General features: G+C 42.4%; 1 protein-coding gene across 4 annotated transcripts in view; it reads left to right on the forward strand.

Moving 5' to 3' along the window:
• CSF3R (colony stimulating factor 3 receptor) overlaps positions 1-22,440 on the forward strand; it is a 180,129-nt gene extending 157,689 nt beyond the window's left edge. For 3 of the 4 annotated variants that reach the window (XM_085647923.1, XM_085647919.1, XM_085647920.1), the window contains exons 12-16: positions 14,517-14,663; positions 15,458-15,598; positions 17,967-18,048; positions 18,130-18,211; positions 19,081-20,843. In XM_085647923.1, coding sequence (XP_085504049.1) covers positions 14,517-14,663; positions 15,458-15,598; positions 17,967-18,048; positions 18,130-18,211; positions 19,081-19,608 — 980 coding nt within the window. In that variant the 3' untranslated portion in view covers positions 19,609-20,843. Of the gene's footprint in view, positions 1-14,516; positions 14,664-15,457; positions 15,599-17,966; positions 18,049-18,129; positions 18,212-19,080 lie in introns of all 4 variants that reach the window. The other variant, XM_085647921.1, reaches the window with a different exon arrangement.
• Positions 22,441-22,767: the final 327 nt, after the last annotated feature.

Below are 22,767 nucleotides of genomic sequence, written 5' to 3' on the forward strand. Positions count from 1 at the left end.
TTACTTGAAATGCAAAAGGATTACGTAAAATATGTGTTATTATGTGAAATGTATGTCTGGCATTTTGCACTATATTTTTTAAGTGAAATGCATCCTTGTATCCATTTTGAACACAAAAATTCTGTTCACACGAAAAAATAAAGCAACATTGTGCATGATGCAAACAACAGCTACTCATGTTTGGTCAGTTTACATTGTTCCCATGTTCCTTTGATAGGATTTTTACCCGAACGAAATCTCTGTTTCATATAATGGCTTAATGGAATAATCTAGGACATTTCGTGTAACGAGAATAATTCAAAATGCCAGAAATTATGGAAGATTACGCAGCATGAATGAAATTTCACCTATGCCTAGCGATTTAAGTGTACTCTATCCCTAGCTTCGTACTGATCATTCAAATCATTAAGTAAGAAACTGTATACTAGCAGTCACAAAATATTATATTTTTGAAGGTAGGGATGATGCATGTGTCACAAACAGTTGTGGTGATATAACATAATCCATTATCGATCATGGATTAATCTATAATACCACAATTTCTTATGACACATGCGTCATCCCTCATTTAAAATGGTTTCTAACTAGGTTCAAAGGCTCTTACCTAGATTGGATGCATCGCCACACTATGTGCTCCCTTTTAATTTGGATATTAGGTTAATGTTACCTTTAGCTAAATAGCCAGTTGCATCCTCACACAAAATATTATATGTTGGCACAAGGTCATGACATTGCAGTGAGCCATACTTCAAAGATTCACCGATTTTTCATTGGTTATGCATTTTATACAAAAGTGTTTTTGATCGGATTAGAAGAAAAGCTCTTACTTTAGTTGAATCTGTCTCCCGTGGCAGGGAAAGATCTGTTCCTCTGTGGATACATTTTTATTAGGTAAGCATAGACTTGCATATGTCCTAATTACTAGCCTACGTGCAGCTCATGCAGTTTCCCAATATTTCTATGGCTTTTCCCACGCATAGTTTTTTCACATAAATTGGCAATATTTTCTCATGAGCAATGAAATGGAGTTTCACCTCAGTTAACTATAAAACGGAATTACATCTCGATTTTGAAGCTGTATGGATCTTGACAATCATTTTATTCGAAACAAGTCAAAAAAACTGCACAAATCCGGATGTTAATATGAAAACTCATGCCCAAAATAACTCAGTGAAATGCAGGTAATAGTACCCATCGTTTTTGCAAGCATTACTGGAAGTTAGCAAGAAAGAACACACCTAGCACCTAATTGCACTTGCGCATCTTTTGAAGTTAAGCATTCTACCCAAGCCAACCTGGAATGAATAAAAGCAGTCCCGGACGTGTTTCGCTCTACTTAAATCTTGTCAGGGAACATAGGTTTGTCCAGAAACAAATGAAGCACCCAGTATAAACTTGGTGTGGATCGCACAAGCTAATTCTATGCTTAAAAACTGTAATAGAAAACCAGACATTTGAGGTGAGAAGTGACAGAGTGTCAGTGGTGTTGTAGGGTGTTCTATATAAAGGAGTTGCCCTCCACCGAAAACGTAGGAACTACCCCGGGCCGGACTGGGAACCAAAACCGGCCCTGGCAAAGTGCTCGGCCGCCCCCCCTCGTGGGGGGGTTGGGGGTGCCTCCGAGCTCTTTTCCAGGGCCGGGTTTTAGGCCGATTTTGTTACAGGGCCGATTTTGCAGCTATGCTGCAAAAACGGCCCCGTAACAAAAACGGCCCCCATGGGCCCAAAACCGGCCCCCACCCGTGCGGCGCACCGGGGGATTGCCCGGTGCCTGCTACGGCCAGTCCGGCCCTGGAACGACCCAGAGTTCCTTCTTTGCATAATTTATGTGGCACACTAAGCCTGATAGGGTATTGCTATATTTATTCACTGAAAAACCCAAAGGTTAAAGTAACGTTATGGTGAGGTTAAATGTTCCATAACAACATACAGGGCCGGTAGCGGGCACCGGGCAATTCCCCGGTGCGCCGCACGGGTGGGGGCCGGTTTTGGGCCCCTGGGGACCGATTTTGTTACAGGGCCGATGATCGGCACTGTGACAAAATCGGCCGAAAACCAGCCCAGACAAAGAGCTCGGCGGCACCCACAACCCCCCCCCCCCCCCCGGGGGGGGGGGGAAGAAAGGGGGGCGGCCGAGCACTTTGCCAGGGCCGGTTTTGGTTCCCAGTCCGGCCCTGACAACATAACGTGTTAAACTCTAAAAACAGCTGAAATTCACCAGTTAAGGTTATAGTTATCTCTCAAATAACTATAACGCATGCCCTAAGGTAATTATAGCTCGGGCCCCCACCATGCACTGTGATATTAACAATGATGCCAAAGAAGATGTCTTGAGTTATGTAATATTTAGGGTAATTAGCAGTGCATCGCAAGGACGCGAGCTATAGTTACTTTTGTATAGTATGTTTTTTTCAATTAATTTCTAGTGTTTTTTTTTAACATAGAGTAATATTTAATTACCATATGTTAATCTAAGCCCCTGCCTCGCTCATCCTCTGCAGGGCTTTCGGCCACCCCCGACATGCAGCCAACCCCATGCTAAGCAAGGCATTTGGGCCTGCAAGGAGGATTTGGCCACAGGGCCTGGCCCTAGGGACCCCACAGGCTTTTTTTTTTAAAGAGGATGGGAGCCGCATAACAGCCCTCCCCGAACATATTATGGCCCTCAGGACCCCATCCCCCAGGGCCATATATATATTAAAGAGGAGGAGTGGGCCACGTGGTACCCTCCCTAAGACTCCGTAGTCCCTGGGGACCCCATCCCAAAGGATTTTTTTTTTTTTTTTTAAATGGAGAGTGGAGCTACATGGCCCCCTCCCTAAGCCATATTCGGCCCTGGGGACACCATCCCCCAGGGTCTTTTTAGGTCAAGCCCTGAGCCAGCGCGCAAGCGCTGCTCTAGGGTTGATCTGGGGTAGTTCAGTACAGGAGAGAAGCCCCCGCCCACTACCCCGCCCCTAATTTTCATTGGCTTGTGTATTTGTCCTTCTAAATGCTGTCTTCTGATTGATTATGAGGCTTGTTAGTCCCTCCTTAGTACGTCCATGTCGTCATTTGATTCCTCCCATGGTTACTGGCCCCTTTACTTGGTTGTTGCACCAGACTTGTTCTATTTTCTTTATTGAGTTTCTCCGAACTCAAGCATGACGACGTGCTTCATTCAGCGGCCACGCCCACTTTCACTTTCGAGGCAGCGGGACAATGGCGGCTGTTTCCTTTCCAACCTCGCCGCCGATGGTTTTTCTTCTTATTAAAGATCACGAGAGTAAGAGAGTTTCATTTGTGGCCTTGGGTTGGAATCTTGCAGAGATCGGTTTAATCCATTAATTGATTCCCAAGTCCTTTCCGGAAAGAAGCTTGATGAATACATATGAAACGTCGTACCTCGCGGGGAGCCTAAACTGCCGTTCTCTCCACCTTTAACATAAACAAGTGTCAGACACGCTTCATGTTGTAACAAGGTAGCCGCGCTGCTCTTGTGCATTATTTATCAACAAATCAACCAATGCCCTTTTAACATGGCGGCTGGCCACGTGGCTGTTATTACATGTTGTTTTTCAACACAGTACCAGAAATGGGTTTATTGCGTGAATAGAGAAGCAGTGGGTGTTACAGGAGTGAGATTAACTAATCCGTCACTGAATGTACTTTTTTATGACTTGTGCTGCTGCTTTTCATTTTTTAATGGTATTTATTGTATTGGACTAACAGTTTTGATGTTTTCATTCTTTTAATTTTGTTTTAATAGTATATGGTGAATGCGGTAAATTATGTGGCTCGCTTACATGGGTTTTATAAAGTGAATGTAAACAATAAATACAGTTAGAAAGACTGATGCTCCTGTTGCAGACACTTGTGTGCAATCCCGCTAAGCCATCTCAACCTTTTATCCTTAAGAGATCGATAACGCGAGTGCCACTGTTATCAGTGCCGGTGCAGATTGCTGATTTAGGTTTAATACATTTCTGCGTGAACATATCAACCTCGAAAGTGAAAAAAACTATTTTTCTCCACATTTTATTTTCAATATTTCTTTTTCAGGCGCGGGTGTGAGAGTGCTGTTTTTATCTCGATTCCGAGAGTAATTGCCCCACTGTTACAGTGGGCCCCTAGATGCCCACTCACTACAGCAGATGTTCTTGTTTTGTGTTTGTAGTGCTGTCCATCTCATCTCATCTTCTCTTGCTTGCTTTTCTTTATGACGGCATTATTTGATCAGCAAGTTGACATAATCAAAGGTTTTACTGGGCACCGGACTTCAAATGCCTTTACATTGCACAAGCACAGTGAAGTTTTGCTCCAACACACACCACATCAACAACCCAGTGTAAAAATATTTGCACCTGCCGACTGACCGGTGGAAAAATATTTTCCCTGACCAATTGCTAATAAACAAATATTCTATATCACAACTGGTGCAAAAAACTAATTTCCACACCAGTGAATGATTGGAAATGCTGTATTGCACAAGTAGGGTAGTGCAATTGGTACGAAAGTGCACTGCCCTGGTGCAAAGTTACTGTGATCTGGTTCAGTTGCAGATAGCTTCTCCAAAATCTACATATAGTAGCTGCAATCATTATGATATATGTATAGAAATGTATAAAGGCAATGGGCAAATTCATTTGTGGCATTACAGTCTATAAAATAAAGCACATTCGGTTTTTGTACTATTGGTATTCTGAGCTCACATAGTTGAAATGGCATTCATACGCAATAACGAAGAAACAAATGTTTTGGTGAAATTAATTCTTTGTCTCAGATCATATAATTTAGTCAGGGAAGTCGCGATTCATCCACGTTTCTGGTTTTACTTTGTGCAAATCGACTTATTGTCTTTCCGTAGGTTAAGGCTTTACTTTATTTTTACTTCCTTGTGCATGGTTATACATTTTTATACGGCAGGAACTCTAGCTTTACATGAGCGTTAGTGAGATTATACTTTCACGTTCATTTTCTATAGGCAGGGGGTTAGGTGATTTGGCCATCAACACCACCTGGTTGGCAGCGCTGTCCGTAACGCAACATGCTGGGTAGACGGAGGTATGCAGACAGAAGTCACAGGAAAGTTTGGCTGGTTATGCACTCTAGCTGAATCACAGCCAGGATTCAGGCTCGAGCCTGTCTCGAGCTAACTGCCTCGCCACCTCGACTCAGAAAGAAGACCGCCAGGCAGCAGGAGGACAGGCCAGAGCCCCTCTGTAACACAGGGACAGAGGAAGGAGGCCAGCTCTCCTTACTGGCAGGGAAAACAAGCATTTGCAATGCAATAGGTCTCGCATTTTCAAAGCTTTGACCTATTGGTATTGTAAATGACAATACTTTTTATCATTGCAGGTTTTTTAAACACATAAATAAAAGGCATTGTCATTTACCATGCCAGTAGCTCAAAATCTCGCAAATGCGAGACCTATTGCATTGTAAATGCCTGTTTATTATCATACTGAGTTTTACAAACTTCTCTGTTCTAACACGTCAGGGAATCACCACCTGCTCTGCTAATGCACCTCGCTCATGATAAGATCACCATTTTTTTACTCTTGGTCAGAGACTTACCCAACTCTTCTTATGCACCTCATTCTTGATCTGATTCATCCTTCGTTATTCTTGCACGGAGGATCACACACTGCTCGGTTAATCAACTCAGTCTTTTTTATTATCATTTTTAACCTCACAACAAGAATATAACATTGAAAATTGTCGAGATAAAAATTAACATACATACTACCACGGAAGGCCCATGTATTGCGCATTTATCCCTTAGTTCACACGCAACTTGGTGTTAGAACATGACCAGTGGGTGAAGGCATTGGGGCAATAGGGATACCAGTGGTCGAAGTGGGGGAAAAAAGTAAGGGAACTGTGGGCGGAAATCAGAGGGTGGGAATAACCAGAGGATTGGCTTAGTGGGTAGTCAGAGGTTTGGCCAGAAAGAGCAAAACATCCCAAACTTTAGGTTGAGCATTCGAGACCTCTTGTATATACTTTAGTATATATACTCTAGTATATACTTTAGTATATACTTATATGTGTATGTACTTTTTGGGCTCTGGAGATCAGCCCTAGGTCGTGTCTGCTTCCGCTTAGGGACCTTTTTTTCTGTTCAGCCCCCTCTATTTAACTGTCTTGATAGAAAACGACCAGTAGAAGTCAGTAAAATACCAGAATTGCTTTCTGCTGAGGGACTATCTTTTTTTTTTACTGCCAGCTGCCTCTATTCAACTTTCTTGATAGAAAACGACCAGCAGAGGTCGGTAAAATACCAGAATCACTATAGCATTCTCTAGATTCCAGTCCATAGAAATTGTTTTCCACAAACACCCGTAGACAATAGTATTTTTTTCAAATCTTGTATTTTAAGTGATATGACCACCAAAGGCCCTGCTTTTATATTAAAAACAGAGCTTTGGACTATACCATTTCCCACTGAAAGGCAATAGGCAATATATCTCTCATGTGTTTTCATACCTGGCGTATCAACAGTTTGGCGCTTACTTTTCCTTCATGTTAAAGAACAGTAGATGTTTCAGCACCCAGGCTAATGTGCTGCAAAGCTAAATACATATAATGTCCAAAAGGTGCAAATGCGTGTTTTATTAAGGTGTTAAGGAGGAGAGGGGCCACATGGCCCCACTCCCTGAGTCTTGTTATTCCATGGGGACCCCATCCCTCAGTGCCACAATTAAAGTTAAAGGGGAGGAGGGCCACCCCCCCCCCAGCCTTGTTAGGTCCTGGGTCCCCATCCTCCATGACCACAAATCAAAATTAAGGGGTGGGTGGCCCGCGATCCCTCCTCCCAAGGTCGATTTCGGCCCTGATGACCCCATCCCATGGGGCCTGATGCATTTTTGAGGGGGAGGAGGGCAGGTAGCTTCCAACTCGGGCCAATTTTGGCCCTGAGGACCCCATTCCTGGCGCCCGGCACCATATTCATGGAAAGAGGGGGCACGTAACCCCATTCCCCAGGCTGATTTCGGCCCTAGGGACCTCATCCCCAGCCAAAAAAAGGTGGGTGTCCTGATGCCCACCCAGTGCACCCAACACTCTACTGTTGGGGCCCACAAGGGGAGAATCAAGGCCCCCGTGGCCCCAGCTGGCTCCCAGCATCCAGCAGGAGCAGGCATTGCTTTCGCCCACAGGGAGCAGGTAATAATGCTGCTCCCTGTTTCCGGGAGCGGTATTTCAATATGTTTTACTGCCTGAAACAGATCTAAAGTCAGCTCCCAGCTGGAGGGAACATTTTTCAAGCTCCTGCCCACTGGGTGCGGACTTGTTGTTTGCTACCGCTTGGCGGGAGATTTTAAACTGCCACGCCAAGCGAGAGTAAACACAGTTATCCCTGCCCATACCATTGCGGACAGGGAAACTGCTATGTCCTGGGGGGCACCATGGGATATAGCCTATGAGCTGGCCCTGGGGAATGTGGTCCCCAGGGCCATTAATGGGTCAAGGAGAGGGGCTGCATGGCCCCTCCCCCTTTGCGCAACCAGCAGCAGATTGGGGCCCCAGGAGCCAAACTCGGCCAGTGCAGGGGAATGTGTGCACCCTCCCTCTTTACAATGCGGCCGGTTCCCAGGATTTGGGGGCACCCGGAGCCAAAAATGGGCCGGGGAGGGGGGACACACACTTCCCTCCCTGAATATATAAATATTTGTTACCCTCAGGATCTAGCACAAACATAGGGCTTGAAAAAAACAAGCACGAGAGACCGCGCTTGTGTTTTTTTCCGTTTATTATTTTGCCACGGATCCTCTGCGAATTTGCAGCAAATTTTCAAACAATTTACTTTTTTTCAGTTTTTGCTTCAGGACTCGGGACCGAGTCTCAATTCCTAAGATGGCTGTCACCACTTCCTTGTTGAGGTGGTGGCAGCAATCAGATCTCAGTATGAGATTTGTTGGGATCCGCAGAGCCTAGCATCCCTTGATATACAAAGATTTTGAGGGTTAATTGCTCAAAAACTACTGAACGGATTTACTTCAAAATACAAAAATTACTCTTTCTGGACCTAGATCTAGCTTTCTGCCCCCTTTGGTGTACATTTGTTGAGCAGTTTAGTCTGTAGCTGTGTGTAAAGTTCCAATGGAAAAATGAATGGGAAAAACCTGTTTTGGGACTCCCCCTTTTTTCTCGCGCCCACTTTCTGGATCCATGCACAAAAGGCAAAAAAGAGCACATTTTTAGAAAGTTTCATCGTCAAACGGTGCCAAAGTTATTAGAAACACACAAAATGCATTTCCTATGGAAACATGATCCTAACTACAACTACTGTGGCAACCGCTATTGGGTAATATATATATATATATCAGCTCGTCAAGCCACAGATACCTCCAACTATCAGTGTTGGTGCCAGTGGCAGCAAGTGGCGCCCACAATAAATCCCAAACAAATCAATCTTCATCCCGGAAGGAAGAGGGACACCAACTGTAGTGCATTACTTTAATGTGCAGGCCAACAAAGACAACGCGTTTTGGCTTCACAGAAGCCTTTGTCAAGTGAAATCATCATACTCCAGAGCCTTAGAAAGTAACATCATGTTCACTTACACAAAGGATATACAATACATGGTGTAATACCCAAACTCAGCAGTTCTGCCAATTCATATAACATCAAATAATGCAAAACGTATCACAAGAGATTTCTGTACAAATATCAAAATAATTTAAATTTCAACGCATCATTAAACCATAATCAAAAGTACATAATAATGCAAAATAGAAGAAATACTATACATATTGTGATCATTGAGCATAGTATAGATAACATTGCCTAATAACCCATGAATAATATAATTTCTGTAATGAATTATAAATACATATTTATGAATAATATCCTTTGAACTCATAATTGGAAAATAGACAACTATCCTAATACACAACTCGGACACATTAGAGCACAAAGTTAATCATGTGCCATAGCAAATTTGAAAAGTATTTAACGCTGCCTCTTGCCTGGAGTGAGAAGGGCTGAGCTTGCATCTCTAAATCCCAGAGCAAAAGTTTCTCCAAGAGTTTGTTGGCTTGCCTCCTCTTTTCTGAGGTCTCAGGGATATCAAAGACTTCTTTCTTGATCCTGCAACCAGGACATGGACTCTGTCTGCTGTGAGTCCTGCTCTGCCAAGTGGTGCCAATCCAGTCCTGGGTGCTTGGAAGTGAGTATGAAGGGCTGCAACTAAGAAAATCAACGCATTTATGACATTGCACCTATTGGAACTGGCGCATTTCCCTCAACAGCAACCCATCAATACTGTTGCATGAATGTCGACAACACATCACCGACTGCACGATGCAGCGTCCCCTGTTTCTGACACATATCTGACTTTGCGTGGCTCAGCGTCAACGCATCACTTTGAGCTGCTCGCATCGCATACAGCCCAGCGCTTCATCGATGAGGCATCACCCCAATACTCAATGCATCTTGACTCTTGATGCATCTTCGACTTTGTGCAGTTCAGAACCGAAACATCACCTACATCTGCGGGATCTACATTGATGCATCGTCTGATTTGCGCCATGCATTGACCTTGACGTCGATGAATCCAAGGTACTTGTCAGAGGGCCAAGCCTGGTCACTGTATCTGGCCCGCGCTCCATCGTAGTTGACCTGAACCTTTGGATTTTCTCTGGTCAAGTGCGTCCAGATAACCCTGGTTGGTGTTATCTCTTTCTAAGCACAACAAAAACATTTTGTCTTTAAAAATTCATATCCTGACTTCTACTTATTGGATTTTTATTGGTTCGGTCTTGTTTTGTTGATAAAAAAAGAAGCTATTTTACTTAACTGGTGAGGAGTCTTTTGTGGTGTTTTGATTGTGTTATTGTTCGAAGTGTTTTATAAGGTACTTTACACATTGCCTCTTAAGTTAAGCCTGACAGCTCTGTGCCAAGCTACCAGAGGGTGAGCACGTTAATTTAAAGTGTATTACAGACTTACCCTGACTAGGATTGTGATTCCTGCTTGGACTTGTCCATACCTCTGTCAACCAGAAAACCTATTTCTAACAAGACCATTGTCCATTAAGATGGCACAATCAGATTTAATACATGAACTCGTCTGATTAATGTCCCAATTATGTCAAAAACATCAATACAAATCAAAATCAATGAATACAATCATCTGGTTGATATCCTACTTAAATCAGTATCAAAACAGTATAAGCGAACTGGATGGTGCATCAAATTTAGTATCGACATCCATGAGATATGGAAGCGTACATGTGTACATATAGATGTAGCAGCATCATTCAGTAAAAAAGAGCAGGGAGAAAATACTCGGTAGGGGAAATGTACAAGCCAAAGTTATCTGCAACAGGCGTAACATCTTCATCATCAAACGCCAATGTGTACAGATAATTTCTCATCGCTGTTCACACCATTGGAGTTTTTGGTATCAATATCAATGACGAGAAGAAATTCTAAAATCCCTAACTTCTTTTCACGATCTCGACCTCTGATGGCTTTAACAAATCTATCATACAATAAATACACAATAGATCACTATTGCTTTCGTGTTTCTGGAAAAAATGTCTTGCCACAGGATAAGACTGATCAACATATTTAATAGCCCGCATGTGCTCTAGAATTATTTTTCATACTGGCAACTTAGTGTTCCCAATATATGTCAATTCACAGGGACATTCCAATAAATGTACGACAAAACCAAATGTACAGGTAATATATTTTGATATCTGCTTAATCTAACCCTTGGTAGTGAATAAGGATCTTTATTCCTGCTATATTTGCAGGCTTTAAAGAATCTGTATTTGAAAAATTCTTTCTATGCGCTATGCCAATTAAATGCTTTTTTAGTCCTTTGGTGAAAGTGTACCAACATTTTATTAATGGATCGCTGCTTTCTATAGGTTATAGATGGATAACTACCTACCTCAGTACCTATGATAGGATCAGCAATTAAAGGGCCCCAATTTATTTAAATGATGTTCCTCAACCCCCTTGATTTCCTAATATAGATTGTAATAAATCTAATGGTATATTTATTCTTTTTATTAATTTCTCGTTTAGTATCCCGAAAGAGTGCTTCCTCTTGTTTGACATTCTGCATTTTAGGCTGTGATAAAACTCTGGCAATATATCCCTGATGAGCAAACTGTTTTAAAATATTCTGTTGCTCTTTCAAAAATCCCTTCTGTGTGCTACAATTGTGACTTGCTCTAAAGTAGTCCCTAAAGGGGATGCTCGAGTTGAGTGTTTTGGGATGGTGACTGTCGGCATGTAGGACACTATTGCCTGCAGTCTCTTTCCTATGTAATGATGTCACTATTTTGTTGTTTTCCACATGCACAGAAATGTACAGGTAGTGACTGTATTGTTTGCTCATTTTCTATGTAAATGTCAAATTTGGGTTATTTTATCCTAATTTATCAATCAATTCCTTAGCTTTGGGGATGTGGCCATCCCATATATGGAACATATTATCTCTGTCCCTGATCCATATTGGTATGTGTTTGGTGTATCGTTCATTGTCCTCGGTCCAGACCACCTGCTCCTCCCACCATCCAATGAAAAGAATTGCAAAGCTGGGGGAAAAACAGCTGCCCGTACGTGTTCCACAATACTGAAGATACAGTGTGTCCTCGAATAGAAATCTATTCTGCTCACAAAAAAGTTACTCTATAGATACATAAGGCCTGCTAGGCTGAAAAAAAACCTTTTTTTGTGCTGAATAGGCTTTATTATACTCCCGCCAGAATTTCTAGGTTTGCCCCGGTCCCGACTCCACATTGCCCCAGATGTAAATATGACAAAGCGGATGATATACATATGTTTTTTGAATGTATAGAATTGTGTTCATTTTGGAGGAATGTGGGGGATATTTTGACTCTCATTTTTGATATAGAATTGGAAGTTGATGTCAACCTTGTATTCTTTGGTTCAAACGACTCTATAAAGGAAGCACTGTTTAGAAAAGGGATTACTATTATATCTAATTATTTTGGCTAGGAGAGAGATATGCCTAAGGTGGAAGGATCCGACTCCTCCCAATAGAGAAGACTGGGTAAAAGCCGCGCTGAATATGGCTTGTTTGAATCAGGAAGACAAGACAGAAGTAGACGGAAACATCTGGTCCCCCCTATTAGTGTGGGGAGGTCGCTTGCAACTGATTAATCGGCAGTGCCATGAAGGCTGAATCCTGGTCCAATGATTACACCTATCCTCAACAGCGTGGGGAAGCCCAAGGGGGCAGCGACTAAGGCAGTGAGTCGAAGGGCGCCCAGTTTCTTAATTCTCGGCTTGTAAAATCTGCCTAGGTTTAAAGGTGAGATGAGGACAAAAAAAAAAAAAAAAAAGAAATCTATTCTGCTCTAGACAGTATGTCATCATGCCACCTGGTATCTGAGTATGATTATACGGGGAAATTGGTCTGCTGTGAAAAAAATACATGCACGCCATTACTACTACATCCTGTTTGCTGGATGTATATAGGGAACAAACATCTATAGCAGGGGTCTTCAAATTGGGGGACGAGCCCCCCCAGGGGGGCCTCAAGGGATTCCAGCCAAAAGAAGCATTATGCTAATTACAGTGCTTTGTTTTCAGCGAAACAAAATGAGTGCCCATAAGCCGCTCTGTCATTGGCCATCACAAATATCTTTTGTCATTTATATCCTGGCTGGTAGCAGGTGTCAAAAGGGAAGGGACTACAAATATTCTTCAAAGACCCATCCCCATTTCCAATAATTACACTGTAGATACTTTAACACTTCAGTAAGGGCTGCCTGACCAAAATAGTATGTTTATCAATTATGTATTTGATTGCATTTTTTAAATGGTAAAATAACTTAACTGCAATGTTCAAATAACTCTAGACATATTTAAACATTGCCAGTTTAATAGAATGATTGTGAGAAATGTTGGTGGTGGGCCCGATTATGGTTTTTTTTTCATGGCAGACGCGGCAATTTCATAAGTTTGATGACCACTGATCTAGAGTTATCATGGTGTACGTTTGCTTCCACTGACTATCATGTAGCCTTTGCAAAAAAAGCAGTACTTTCCCAACAATATGAACAAAGACTTGTGAAAGATAGAGTCAGGAAATTATCTTAAAAATCGCGGTATTCTTAAACAGGCCCCCGTTAGGTGAGTGACACAATGGGCCTGCCTGGCATGCTTTTTGGGATGTATGTAAATCTTAGGCAACAAATACAGACAAGGCACTCTGGGTTTGTCTACCTTTAAAAACTGGTACTCATCTGTGTTCAAGAGATGGGCCTCATGCTATGCCACAGCATATCCTAATAATCGTGGGTGGAATTTCTATATGCTATCCAATCTATAACCTCATAACAACACTTAACGGTCTCAGTGTATCTTTTCTGTAGTCATTGGTGTTCATTATGACTATATCCTCACCCTTATCAGAGGGTTTTATGACTATTTCAAGATCATTCATTCAACTTTGAATAGCAAGTCTCTAGTCAGAACTCAGATTGCTCCTGTATAAGAGCCTAACTCAGAGTATCTATATAATAGGGACAATCTGAGTTCTGACCAGGGAATTGCCAAATATTAGGTGTTTTTGTTAAATGACTGCATTACGTCTCCTTCTTTCTCTATAACTATATAGTACTTATTTGGTGTTTTTGACTTTTGCTTCCTGGCAGCTTCAATGTGCTATCATACGCATGTGGTAGCAAAGTTACATGTGGAATTTTATATAGTCATTTTTGATCACCTTTCAACCACTTTAAAGATGATAAAGCAGATTTAATCTTTCTGGAATTCTCTGTCCTACACCTAATGCAACGCCCGTCTCCTAAAACCTTTAGCACAAATGTAATATAATGTTCCTTGAGAGTCTGATTTTTAGAATGTAGAACACAGCCCTTTCATGTTTTTATTCTTGGTGTTTACATGCGTATCAGTGCATGTTAAGTAGAACAAATACTCTCCTCTGGTGAGGGCAGTCCGTGGACACAGCTTACCCTTTGCCTGTTCAGCATTATCATGTGAACGCGCACCAGGGATAGCAAGGGCAGAGGGGGAGACCATGGGACCTTCTTGTCAGCAGGAGGCAAGGAATGCGTGGATGAGATAGACTCTACAAGGGAGGGGCCACTCTCGGTTTGTTTCTGGCTGGGGGTCCAAGAGGACCTCGAGCTGAGCCAGGATCGAGCCAAGCTCGAGCCTTTAACGGCTCTCCCATTTCTCCTAAATTAATAGAATTTATCGAAGCCATGGGTGCTCAATGTATGCCCTCTTAAGGCCAGTCGAGACAGACATCTCTGCTCGATTTTCACTGAAAATTATTCTCTTAGACATGGAAAGTTGAATTACTCAGTTTTTTTGTGTTGAAGTTGACAGCACGGTTTTGACCTTATGCCAGCCTGCAATGTGTGTGTTTTTTTCTAGCCCGTGTGTATATGTTTGTTTGTGTCTGCACAGGAATTAGTAAAGAGCTGATCTTCAAATTGAAAGATCTTTTTGAGTCAAGAAACTCTTCATCCTGCCGCTAATTCTCAAAAGAGTTCACACTGTTGGTCTTTGTTCCTTCAGCTCCTTCAAGATCTCCCAAGCTAGAGGGGAAAGCCATCGGCAGGTCACACGCTGAGCTGGCTTGGGAACCAGTGCCAGTCGAGGAGCGAAACGGCTTCCTCACCAGCTACACACTGTTTTGGACAGATGCCAATAACAAAACATTCAGTAAGTTCTGTGGATGATTTTACTTGCCAGCATTTTAATGTGGGAGAATGCCTTACTCACAACATCACTAAGATTCACCGATGCAGCCCCCGTTCTTCTCTCCATAAGCCGCCGTTTCTTTGAGCAATGAGCAGCCTATCATTCTTAAAAAGAAGGAGATGTTGCTAAAAATATCATATGACACAATTCTTCAAGTGTGGCTGGAGCTTGAAAGGTGATGGCAGAGATGAGGCACAGTGGGCTTCCTAGTATACTAGAAGGCTGCGGCATAGGGTAGCGGCAACTCTCTCAGCCTCCCATTGAACTTACGGTTACGGGGAACATGGGTGTCGGTAACATAGTCATTTGTCTCTTTTTCCTATTTTCAAGCATTCCTGCTTCCTGTGTTCATCTAAAAACTGAAATTGATGCCAGTTTAATGATTTTTGAATTACAAAAGGGAGGAGGAGGATGGTGCACATTTCAGGGTCAGGGTAAAACTCAAGATGCAGATAAAAGCTATCATTAGAGTTGCTGTTTCCATGGGCAGCACCACCCATAGGCATCAGTATATTGGTAAGATTTACTTTCAGTATCCCTTTGAGTTGGAATACGGTTGTTCTTCAATTGAAGGAGAGCAAATTGTACTGAAGGCAGGGGTTTCCCATCTGACCGATTTATGCCTAAAATGCCACTTCCTGTCTGTTACTTGAAACTTTTCTTTCCGTTTGACCCTGAAGGTTTATCTTGCCTTCAATGTTCACCCAAGTGAAGGTGTCCTGGTCTAATGGTTTAGTTCTTTCTTTTCACTCTAGGGTCCGTTCTGGGGGTCTCCTCAAGAAGCTTTAATCTGGTGGACCTGGTGGAATCGAGCTCCTACAAAGTGCATCTGATGAGTTCGACCAGCGCCGGAAGCACCAATGGGACCGTCTTGATTTTGCAAACCACTCGGATGAGTGAGTGTCAGGTCAAATCGATCATATTCCCTGGGAGGGCTTTCGGCAAAGTATAGAAAGATAGCAGGGAGGAGAGCAGAGAAAGGCAACCAGGGTGTGGTGTTTACAAACCAAAACAATACAAGACTCCAGATATAGGCTTAAGCAGGTGCAGTTTATTCCAGTTACAGGTCTAGGTCCCATCTACCCCACAGACTTCAAGCCTTAAAAATTCCTAAATATAATACAGAATACTATGACATAAAAGATCCCACCTACCAGAGCACAGTACATGCCAAACAGGGACTTGAGAAAGGTGAGGGAAGAGGGGGGTGATGAAGAAGGTGAACACAGTAAGAAAGTGTGTGTCTGTGGGGCCAGATAGATAAGTGTCCAATCCATGCACCTACCTTATCCTAGATGAATGTGATGAACGTGTGACTGCTGAATTTCAAACAAGATGAAGCACCACTATATTGTCTCGAGTAGCTTTAGGACCAGCAAGGAAGTCTGTGCACTGAAGTCCGAGCAATTACTGCACAAGCCAAAGGGCAGCTTGGGAGCAAGACAGTGGGTAGTTTTCTTGGAATTCCCCTGTAGAGGAGTCATATTGTCCCTTTAAGACTCATGTGTAGCTCATGTAACAATGAGTGGTACAATATAACTTTGCTTGGTCTAAAAATTATGCCATGGAGAAATGTGAGAAGTGGGCTGAAGAAGAGTATTTTTAGGTTAGTTAAAATGCCCAAGATCTGAGAAGAGAGATGCAAAATGTTCAGGAAGGAATAACAGATGTGCAAGGTCATGAGAAAAGAACATTGGTGTAGTGAGCTGGGTGTTGAGGGTTAGACTGTAATGAGGAGGCATATTTGTGGATGTTAGGGATTGTGTATAAGATTAAAGGTGTTGTGTGGTAAGGTTTTTATTTAATTTATGAAGTGGTGCACACATTGACTTTTTTAATGCTTGGATAGATGTAGTGATTCAAGGATCACGATGAGGGGAGGCAGGGGGGACGTTACAAAGATGTTGCTGTAAGTCAAATTTTATTTTCAGAGTGTTTTCGAGTTGCTCAATGAATAAGGGGTTCAATTTGGGTGAGAAGTGACTGTGAATTTCGTTAAAGGGTGCTGGCAGAGGGAAAGTGTTTCCATTGGGTGACAGGGACTACAGGTGCATGTGTTGTGGGCTGCAGAAGGCAGCCGCCATGTGCAAAGTCAGAGTGATGTAAGCTGATGGTGCGAGGGGAGAGGATAGGTTTGATAGGCAACAGAATGAGATCCAGGTGAGTGTGTTGAGGAAGAGTGAGTGTTTGTCAGTAATGTAATGGAACGAGGGAAACAGTATGTGCAGCCACCTCTCATTGCTACACAAACATGTTCATAAAATAACCAGACAGAATAAGTGTAAACCAGAGTCAAGACCACACCACATATAGGATTAAGAAGGCTCAAACCTTAAGGTGTGTATAATAAAGCAACTGCACACAAAGTGAAGTAAACTAACTCCACAAGAGATTACCAGCCTGTGCCTCATCCATGATAGCAGTAGGATTTTAGGAATGCTTAACTTAGACTTCCACTGTGTCACTGTTCCTCAGCCTCAACATCACACTTTCAGCCATCTGCAGCGCTTCCGGATGTTCCACCAACTTCACCCCCCACAAGTAGTTCACCCTAAAATGACCACTACTTCCCATCCATTTCTAGAACATGTTTAGGTCCCAAAGAGTTTAGAAAGTTGGTGCAATCAGGTGACCCAGCCGATTCCACTAACTGGAATACAGGGTCAACAATGTCAACTCTACACTCAAGAGGGAGGGGCTCCATCTGTAAGATGGGGGAACTTAAATCCATATTTTCTAAGCGACCAGCTGCTGAAGCGGGTGGCTCAAATGTGGGGAGCTCTTAAGAAGATAGTCCACATCATGGGCAGGGGGCACTGTGAACCACAGTGACAGCACTGCGCAGGCTGGGCTCCCTGCTTTCTTCGGCTAGAGGATGTTCTGCTCTTCCTCCCCTCCAACAAGCTCCTTTGCTGCTGCTCTCACTTACACAATGTTCAGTTTGTCAGCATTTACTTTGGCCTGGGGTCAAATGGCAAGCCCACAGAAGAGGTGTTGGCAAGACTTGGAAGACCATTCATGCTAAGGCCAACTTGATATCACAAGTTTCTATCCATATGATACTTGCCCATTGTGGTAACTAAACAGTCCAGACCTTTGCTGCATTGACAGCTAGACCAATTCTTTACTGATCACTGTTGTTCCTCACATTAGTGCCTATGGACCCAGTGTTGTCTATGAATCTGGAAAAAAGAACCTCCTACAGCTAAAGATTTATCAAGAAAGCACAACCATCTATCCACATTTTGTTTTGTTTCTCTGCAGATGAAATTGAAGTCAGTATGCTGGGTCTGGCCTGTGCAATGATCGTGTGTCTGCTGGTGATCATATACCTGATGAAGCAGAAGTGAGTTTGTGGACCAACTTTCGGTGTTGAACTAACTGTTTACTTTTGAGTGGTTAAATATTTTCTTTGTCTCCCTGAAAGAATGAAGAATCAATTCTGGCCAAATGTACCAGACCCAGCCAACAGCACTTCAGGAAAATGGATTCCAGCTGAGCTACAGGAGGTAATTAGATGTATTGCAGCTTCATTGTGTTGCAACAGAGAGAGTAATTCAGTAGTAAGTGGGTTTAATACCAGGGAGAGGGTCAGAGACTTTTACTAATCAGGAGATCTCCCAATTCACTATAGACAAACCTGGCTAGAATGACATTTATCATCCCACCTTTCTATATAACTATTGTATGCAGTGGTGCAATGGGCAGGGAATTCATCAGACTAACTGGGATTGGTATTTCATTAAATGCATCATACATTTATTTACAAGTCTGTGGTCAATACTGGTGTACAGCATATTTACTGGCAAGCATAAGATACTTATAAGATACACGATTTGCAGTAAGTTACTTTGTTTTCGTTGTCCACTGTAAAACACTGAGATTACAGTTTTTCATAAATCATAAAGAATAATCAAGTATTTAATCTATCTGATCTGGCAAGGTTTGTCAAATCTATTGGATATATTGTATGTACTCCGTCTATTGATTGGTCTGTTGACATACATGCTGTTCTTCAATCTATCTTTTAGTCTACCTATTGACCTAGTCCTCTGTTGATCTAGCTAGTCTTTTACTTTTCTTATTCATCTACCTGCCTATCCACCCATCAGTGTACTAATCTACCTATTTGTGTGACCCTTCTGTCAAGCTGCAGGTATATGCATCAGTATGTCTGTTTGTTCATCTACTGATCTATCCATCTAATGATCACTCAATCAATCGATATGTCTGTTACTTAATCTTCATTTTTACTGCACTCTTTATTTGCTTTACACAACTTCTCACTGTCAGAAACTTGATTCTGAAATAGTGTCAGGATAGCATAACAGAGAAAAGAAGGGCACAACAATTTTAATAAACTTTTTGTATTTTTAAGGAAAATAAACAGCCCATCGACATGAGGGAGCCCCAACAGGTTATCACCTGTGACATCACCATTCTAGAAAAAGATGCAGCACAGCAGAAGAACAGATCCAGAGACCGCCTTGAGGATCCTCTGAAGAGCTTCATCCACATGCACAAGGAGGACATTCTAGGGTCCTTGCCTCAATTTAGCGACCATAAACCGAGATCCTATGTGAACACAAGCGAGTCTGTACAGTATGCCAAGGTAATAGTGGATAACTACCGGGGCCAGCGTGCACCAGCCCCCTTGTACCTACGCTCGGATTCCACACAGCCCCTACTTGGTGACATGACACCCAGCCCCAAACCCTATGAGAATCTGTGGTTCCACGGCACGCACCGAGAGGAAGATGGCTCTCCGGTCTTCCAGGAGGACATATCCTATCAAGAGTCAGAGTCCCTGATGGAATTCCCACTCCTGCAGGGGCTGAGGATTGAAGGAAGTGATGACTTGAGTGATTTGCCCGACTTTAGAGCTTTGGTATCCAACAATAAGTAATTTGACGGTGTGTGTGTGTAAGCAGCTAATCTCTTTAAGGACAACTTGGGTGAGAAGGTGTTCCAAATAAGGACTACAGAGAACCATTGGAGCTTAGTCACAGACATTTTAACAGACAAGGGTTAACTGGCTTATATGAAAATTAGGAGGCTTCCTTAAAAAACTAGCTAACCTTGAAACTTAATAGGGCAGGACATAAACAGAGCTGTGTAAGGACTCTGAAAGCTCAGTTTGACGGGTGCAGAGTCAGTCTGAGACCTTTTTTGCCACAACTGTAAGGTCCTTTCACGGACTCGGGTCAGCCTTAAATCTGTTACATTTCTAAATAAGCCCATTCACTTCTGCACATAAACGTGCTCCATTTTCACTGCTTCAATAATGCGAGTTAAGGCAGCAGCCTTGTGGCTTCACCTAATGGTGGCACCAAGTTACTGCGGAAAGAACCCCAAATAGTATTTTTTCAATATATAACATTTGCTCCAACAGGTAACATGCTACTTTGCCTGGGCCATTGAAAATCCTTGTACCGCTCCTGTGTACAGGGTTGTTTTTCTGGTTGTCAAAATGTTTTTGTACCTGTGAAGATAAAACATGCATCTATTCCCATAACAAAGCCTTCTGGGAAATGCTTAGATTAGGGAGAATCTCTTTAAGGCTGCCTGAAAGCACGGTACCCCATGTTGCATAAAACACTTTATGGGAACAATTCTGTGCATTTTACTAGATTTGTTTCAAAACTATCCACATACACTCAGAGCCAGGAAAGTCACAACTGTCCATTACAGACAGAGCCACGAAGGTCACAACTATCCACATAAGCACAGAGAAAGGAAAGCCAAACTATTCACTCACATGCACACAAAGACAGGAAAGTCGTAGGGTCAGTGGGGACTGCTACACGTTGTTCACTTTTTACCCATTGATTGAATCCCAAGCCAAGGATTCCTTGCCTCATTTTTAATGTGCGCTTCTAAGAATTCAATCCATTTTATGTAGCTCTGTTGCTTGTATTAAATTTCAATTAGTGGCACGTTTTGGCAGATAAAAAGAATGAGGCATAAATAAATGTATTGACTGGTCCAGTATCATGTCTAAGAAGGGAGCCAACATTTTTATTCAGGTTCCCAAGTTCCAAAGATAACAACTTGTCACTGGATCTCAACTTTTCCCAAGTGACCAGACCCAAGCCCCTGAGCTGTCCAATGTGTTAAGACAATTATAAATCCTCCAGCCTCAACAAAAATAAAAAGGTTCAGGCCTATATTACGCTATTATATGCTCTAATAACAATTTAGAACGTAAAAAGTAATTTACAGTCTGACTAGATATACCAACCCCATATGCATCAGTTTCTGAGATTTAACTTAAGCATTAAGAGGCTGGTGCAAATTCTTTATGAGCTACTATTCCCAGACAGCAGTTCCCAACGCCACCAATCAGTAACTACACAGAAAAAGAAAGATGAATCTGTTTTTTACTAACACACAAACAAATGCCGGCTTGTGCCTCTGTGACTTCGGCCTGTGAGACGATAAAGCGGTCCATTCACAAACTGCACATGAGGCCATTTGGGAAGGGACTATTTTTCGAATTGCAGATAAGGTCACATTGTCAGTTCTGTCATAGCAGATGTATGCTTGCTTTAGCAGCGAGGGTTTTTTTTTGTGGGCCTTGCCTTATTTGTATGTGGACATGGTCCAATGAATATAAGCGAACCTAAAGTGGGCAATTTCCCTGGGCCTCCACCTTTTGAGAGTCGCCCTGGAAAAGTGAACTTTCTCTCTATTTGATTTCTGTCTATTCCATTTGTAATCTAAAATTCTCTCCCTACCTTTAGTTCTGACTCTCTCTCTCTACACACTGACATCAAGGTTTTTGGAGTTCCAGGCAAGAATTCATTTAACAAACAATTAAAGTATAATTTAGTATTGTTGGGCATCATGTGGGCTTGATTTAGCAGGAATAAAATTCAAAGCTTTTCCAAACAGGGCCCCTAAAGTATGTCTTGCACAAGGCTCCCAAAACCCTTAAGATGATAGTTCCATTCTTATGTTTCGAATTGCCAAACCGTTTGGTTCTATCAAAAACAACCTCGAAGAGAACCTAATAGGCAAAAATATATTACAATCTTCAAAAATGTTATAGTAAAATTAATGGGGAAAATTTAAGAAACCTGTGAAAACTATGATGAACATATATATATACTGGTTATCTTGATTTAATGTTAAAAACATAAAAAACTGTGCTGACTGTATTTGTTAATTTTCAACATCCCTGCAAGATAGTTGAAAAGTCTAGGGTTTCTGTTCCAGTCCTGCACATTTCTTCCTATTTGCCCTCTGTGCCTTATGATGCTAAAATGTCTGTACGACTTGCCCACATCTCTCACAAGCCCCGCAGTCTCAAGATGCTAGGATCTCTGCACCCTTCCTCACCGTGCATCTGTCTTCCTTACCCGTTTGTGCCAATAGGAGCACACACACTGCTTGCCACATTCAGAGACAGGGGATAAGAGACAGCCCGATCTGGAAGACGAAATAACTCTGGACCAGAAGCTTCCAAATGAAGCCTTACAAGCAGTCAACGCTCAGCCGCAGTTGAGTTGCCACTACAGTACATTAGCGTTGCAGTATGTGCTAGCCTTTAGTGCTAGTCAAGACTACTCCTTAATATTAATTTATTGATGCCTCCCCTACTGTTATTTCTATTTAATGAAACTGTCATTTAATCCTGTTGTTTTAGGGCTTGCCTGCCCACAGCACATTACTTCACACTTGCTTGCGAGCAGTATTTTGTACAATAAAGGGCTTGTAGCCCATGTGTTGCTTAGCATCTGTTGGCTTCAATGTCACTCTTCTTTTCTGCGTCCTAAATGTCCGGCTCGTGCCAAGCGTCACTTTCTTTTCTTTCAGTGGAGTATGGACCAACCTCAAATTGCTCTTATTTAGTGTCAGTCTGCTGATCGTGCTGTGATTCAGGTACTATTTCTTACACTGCTGCATTTTTATATAAAAAAAATTATATCGCTTATCACCTTACACATATGAGTTTCAGGACACTGTCCCTGTTTCGCTACATTACACTATGCCACACCACTCCACTCTACACTTACTCCGCGCCACACTATTTCACTCTACTCTACACCCCTCCACTCTGTGC

This window comes from Triturus cristatus, chromosome 3_2 (genome assembly GCF_964204655.1).
Source record: "Triturus cristatus chromosome 3_2, aTriCri1.1, whole genome shotgun sequence".
Lineage (NCBI taxonomy): Eukaryota > Metazoa > Chordata > Amphibia > Caudata > Salamandridae > Triturus > Triturus cristatus.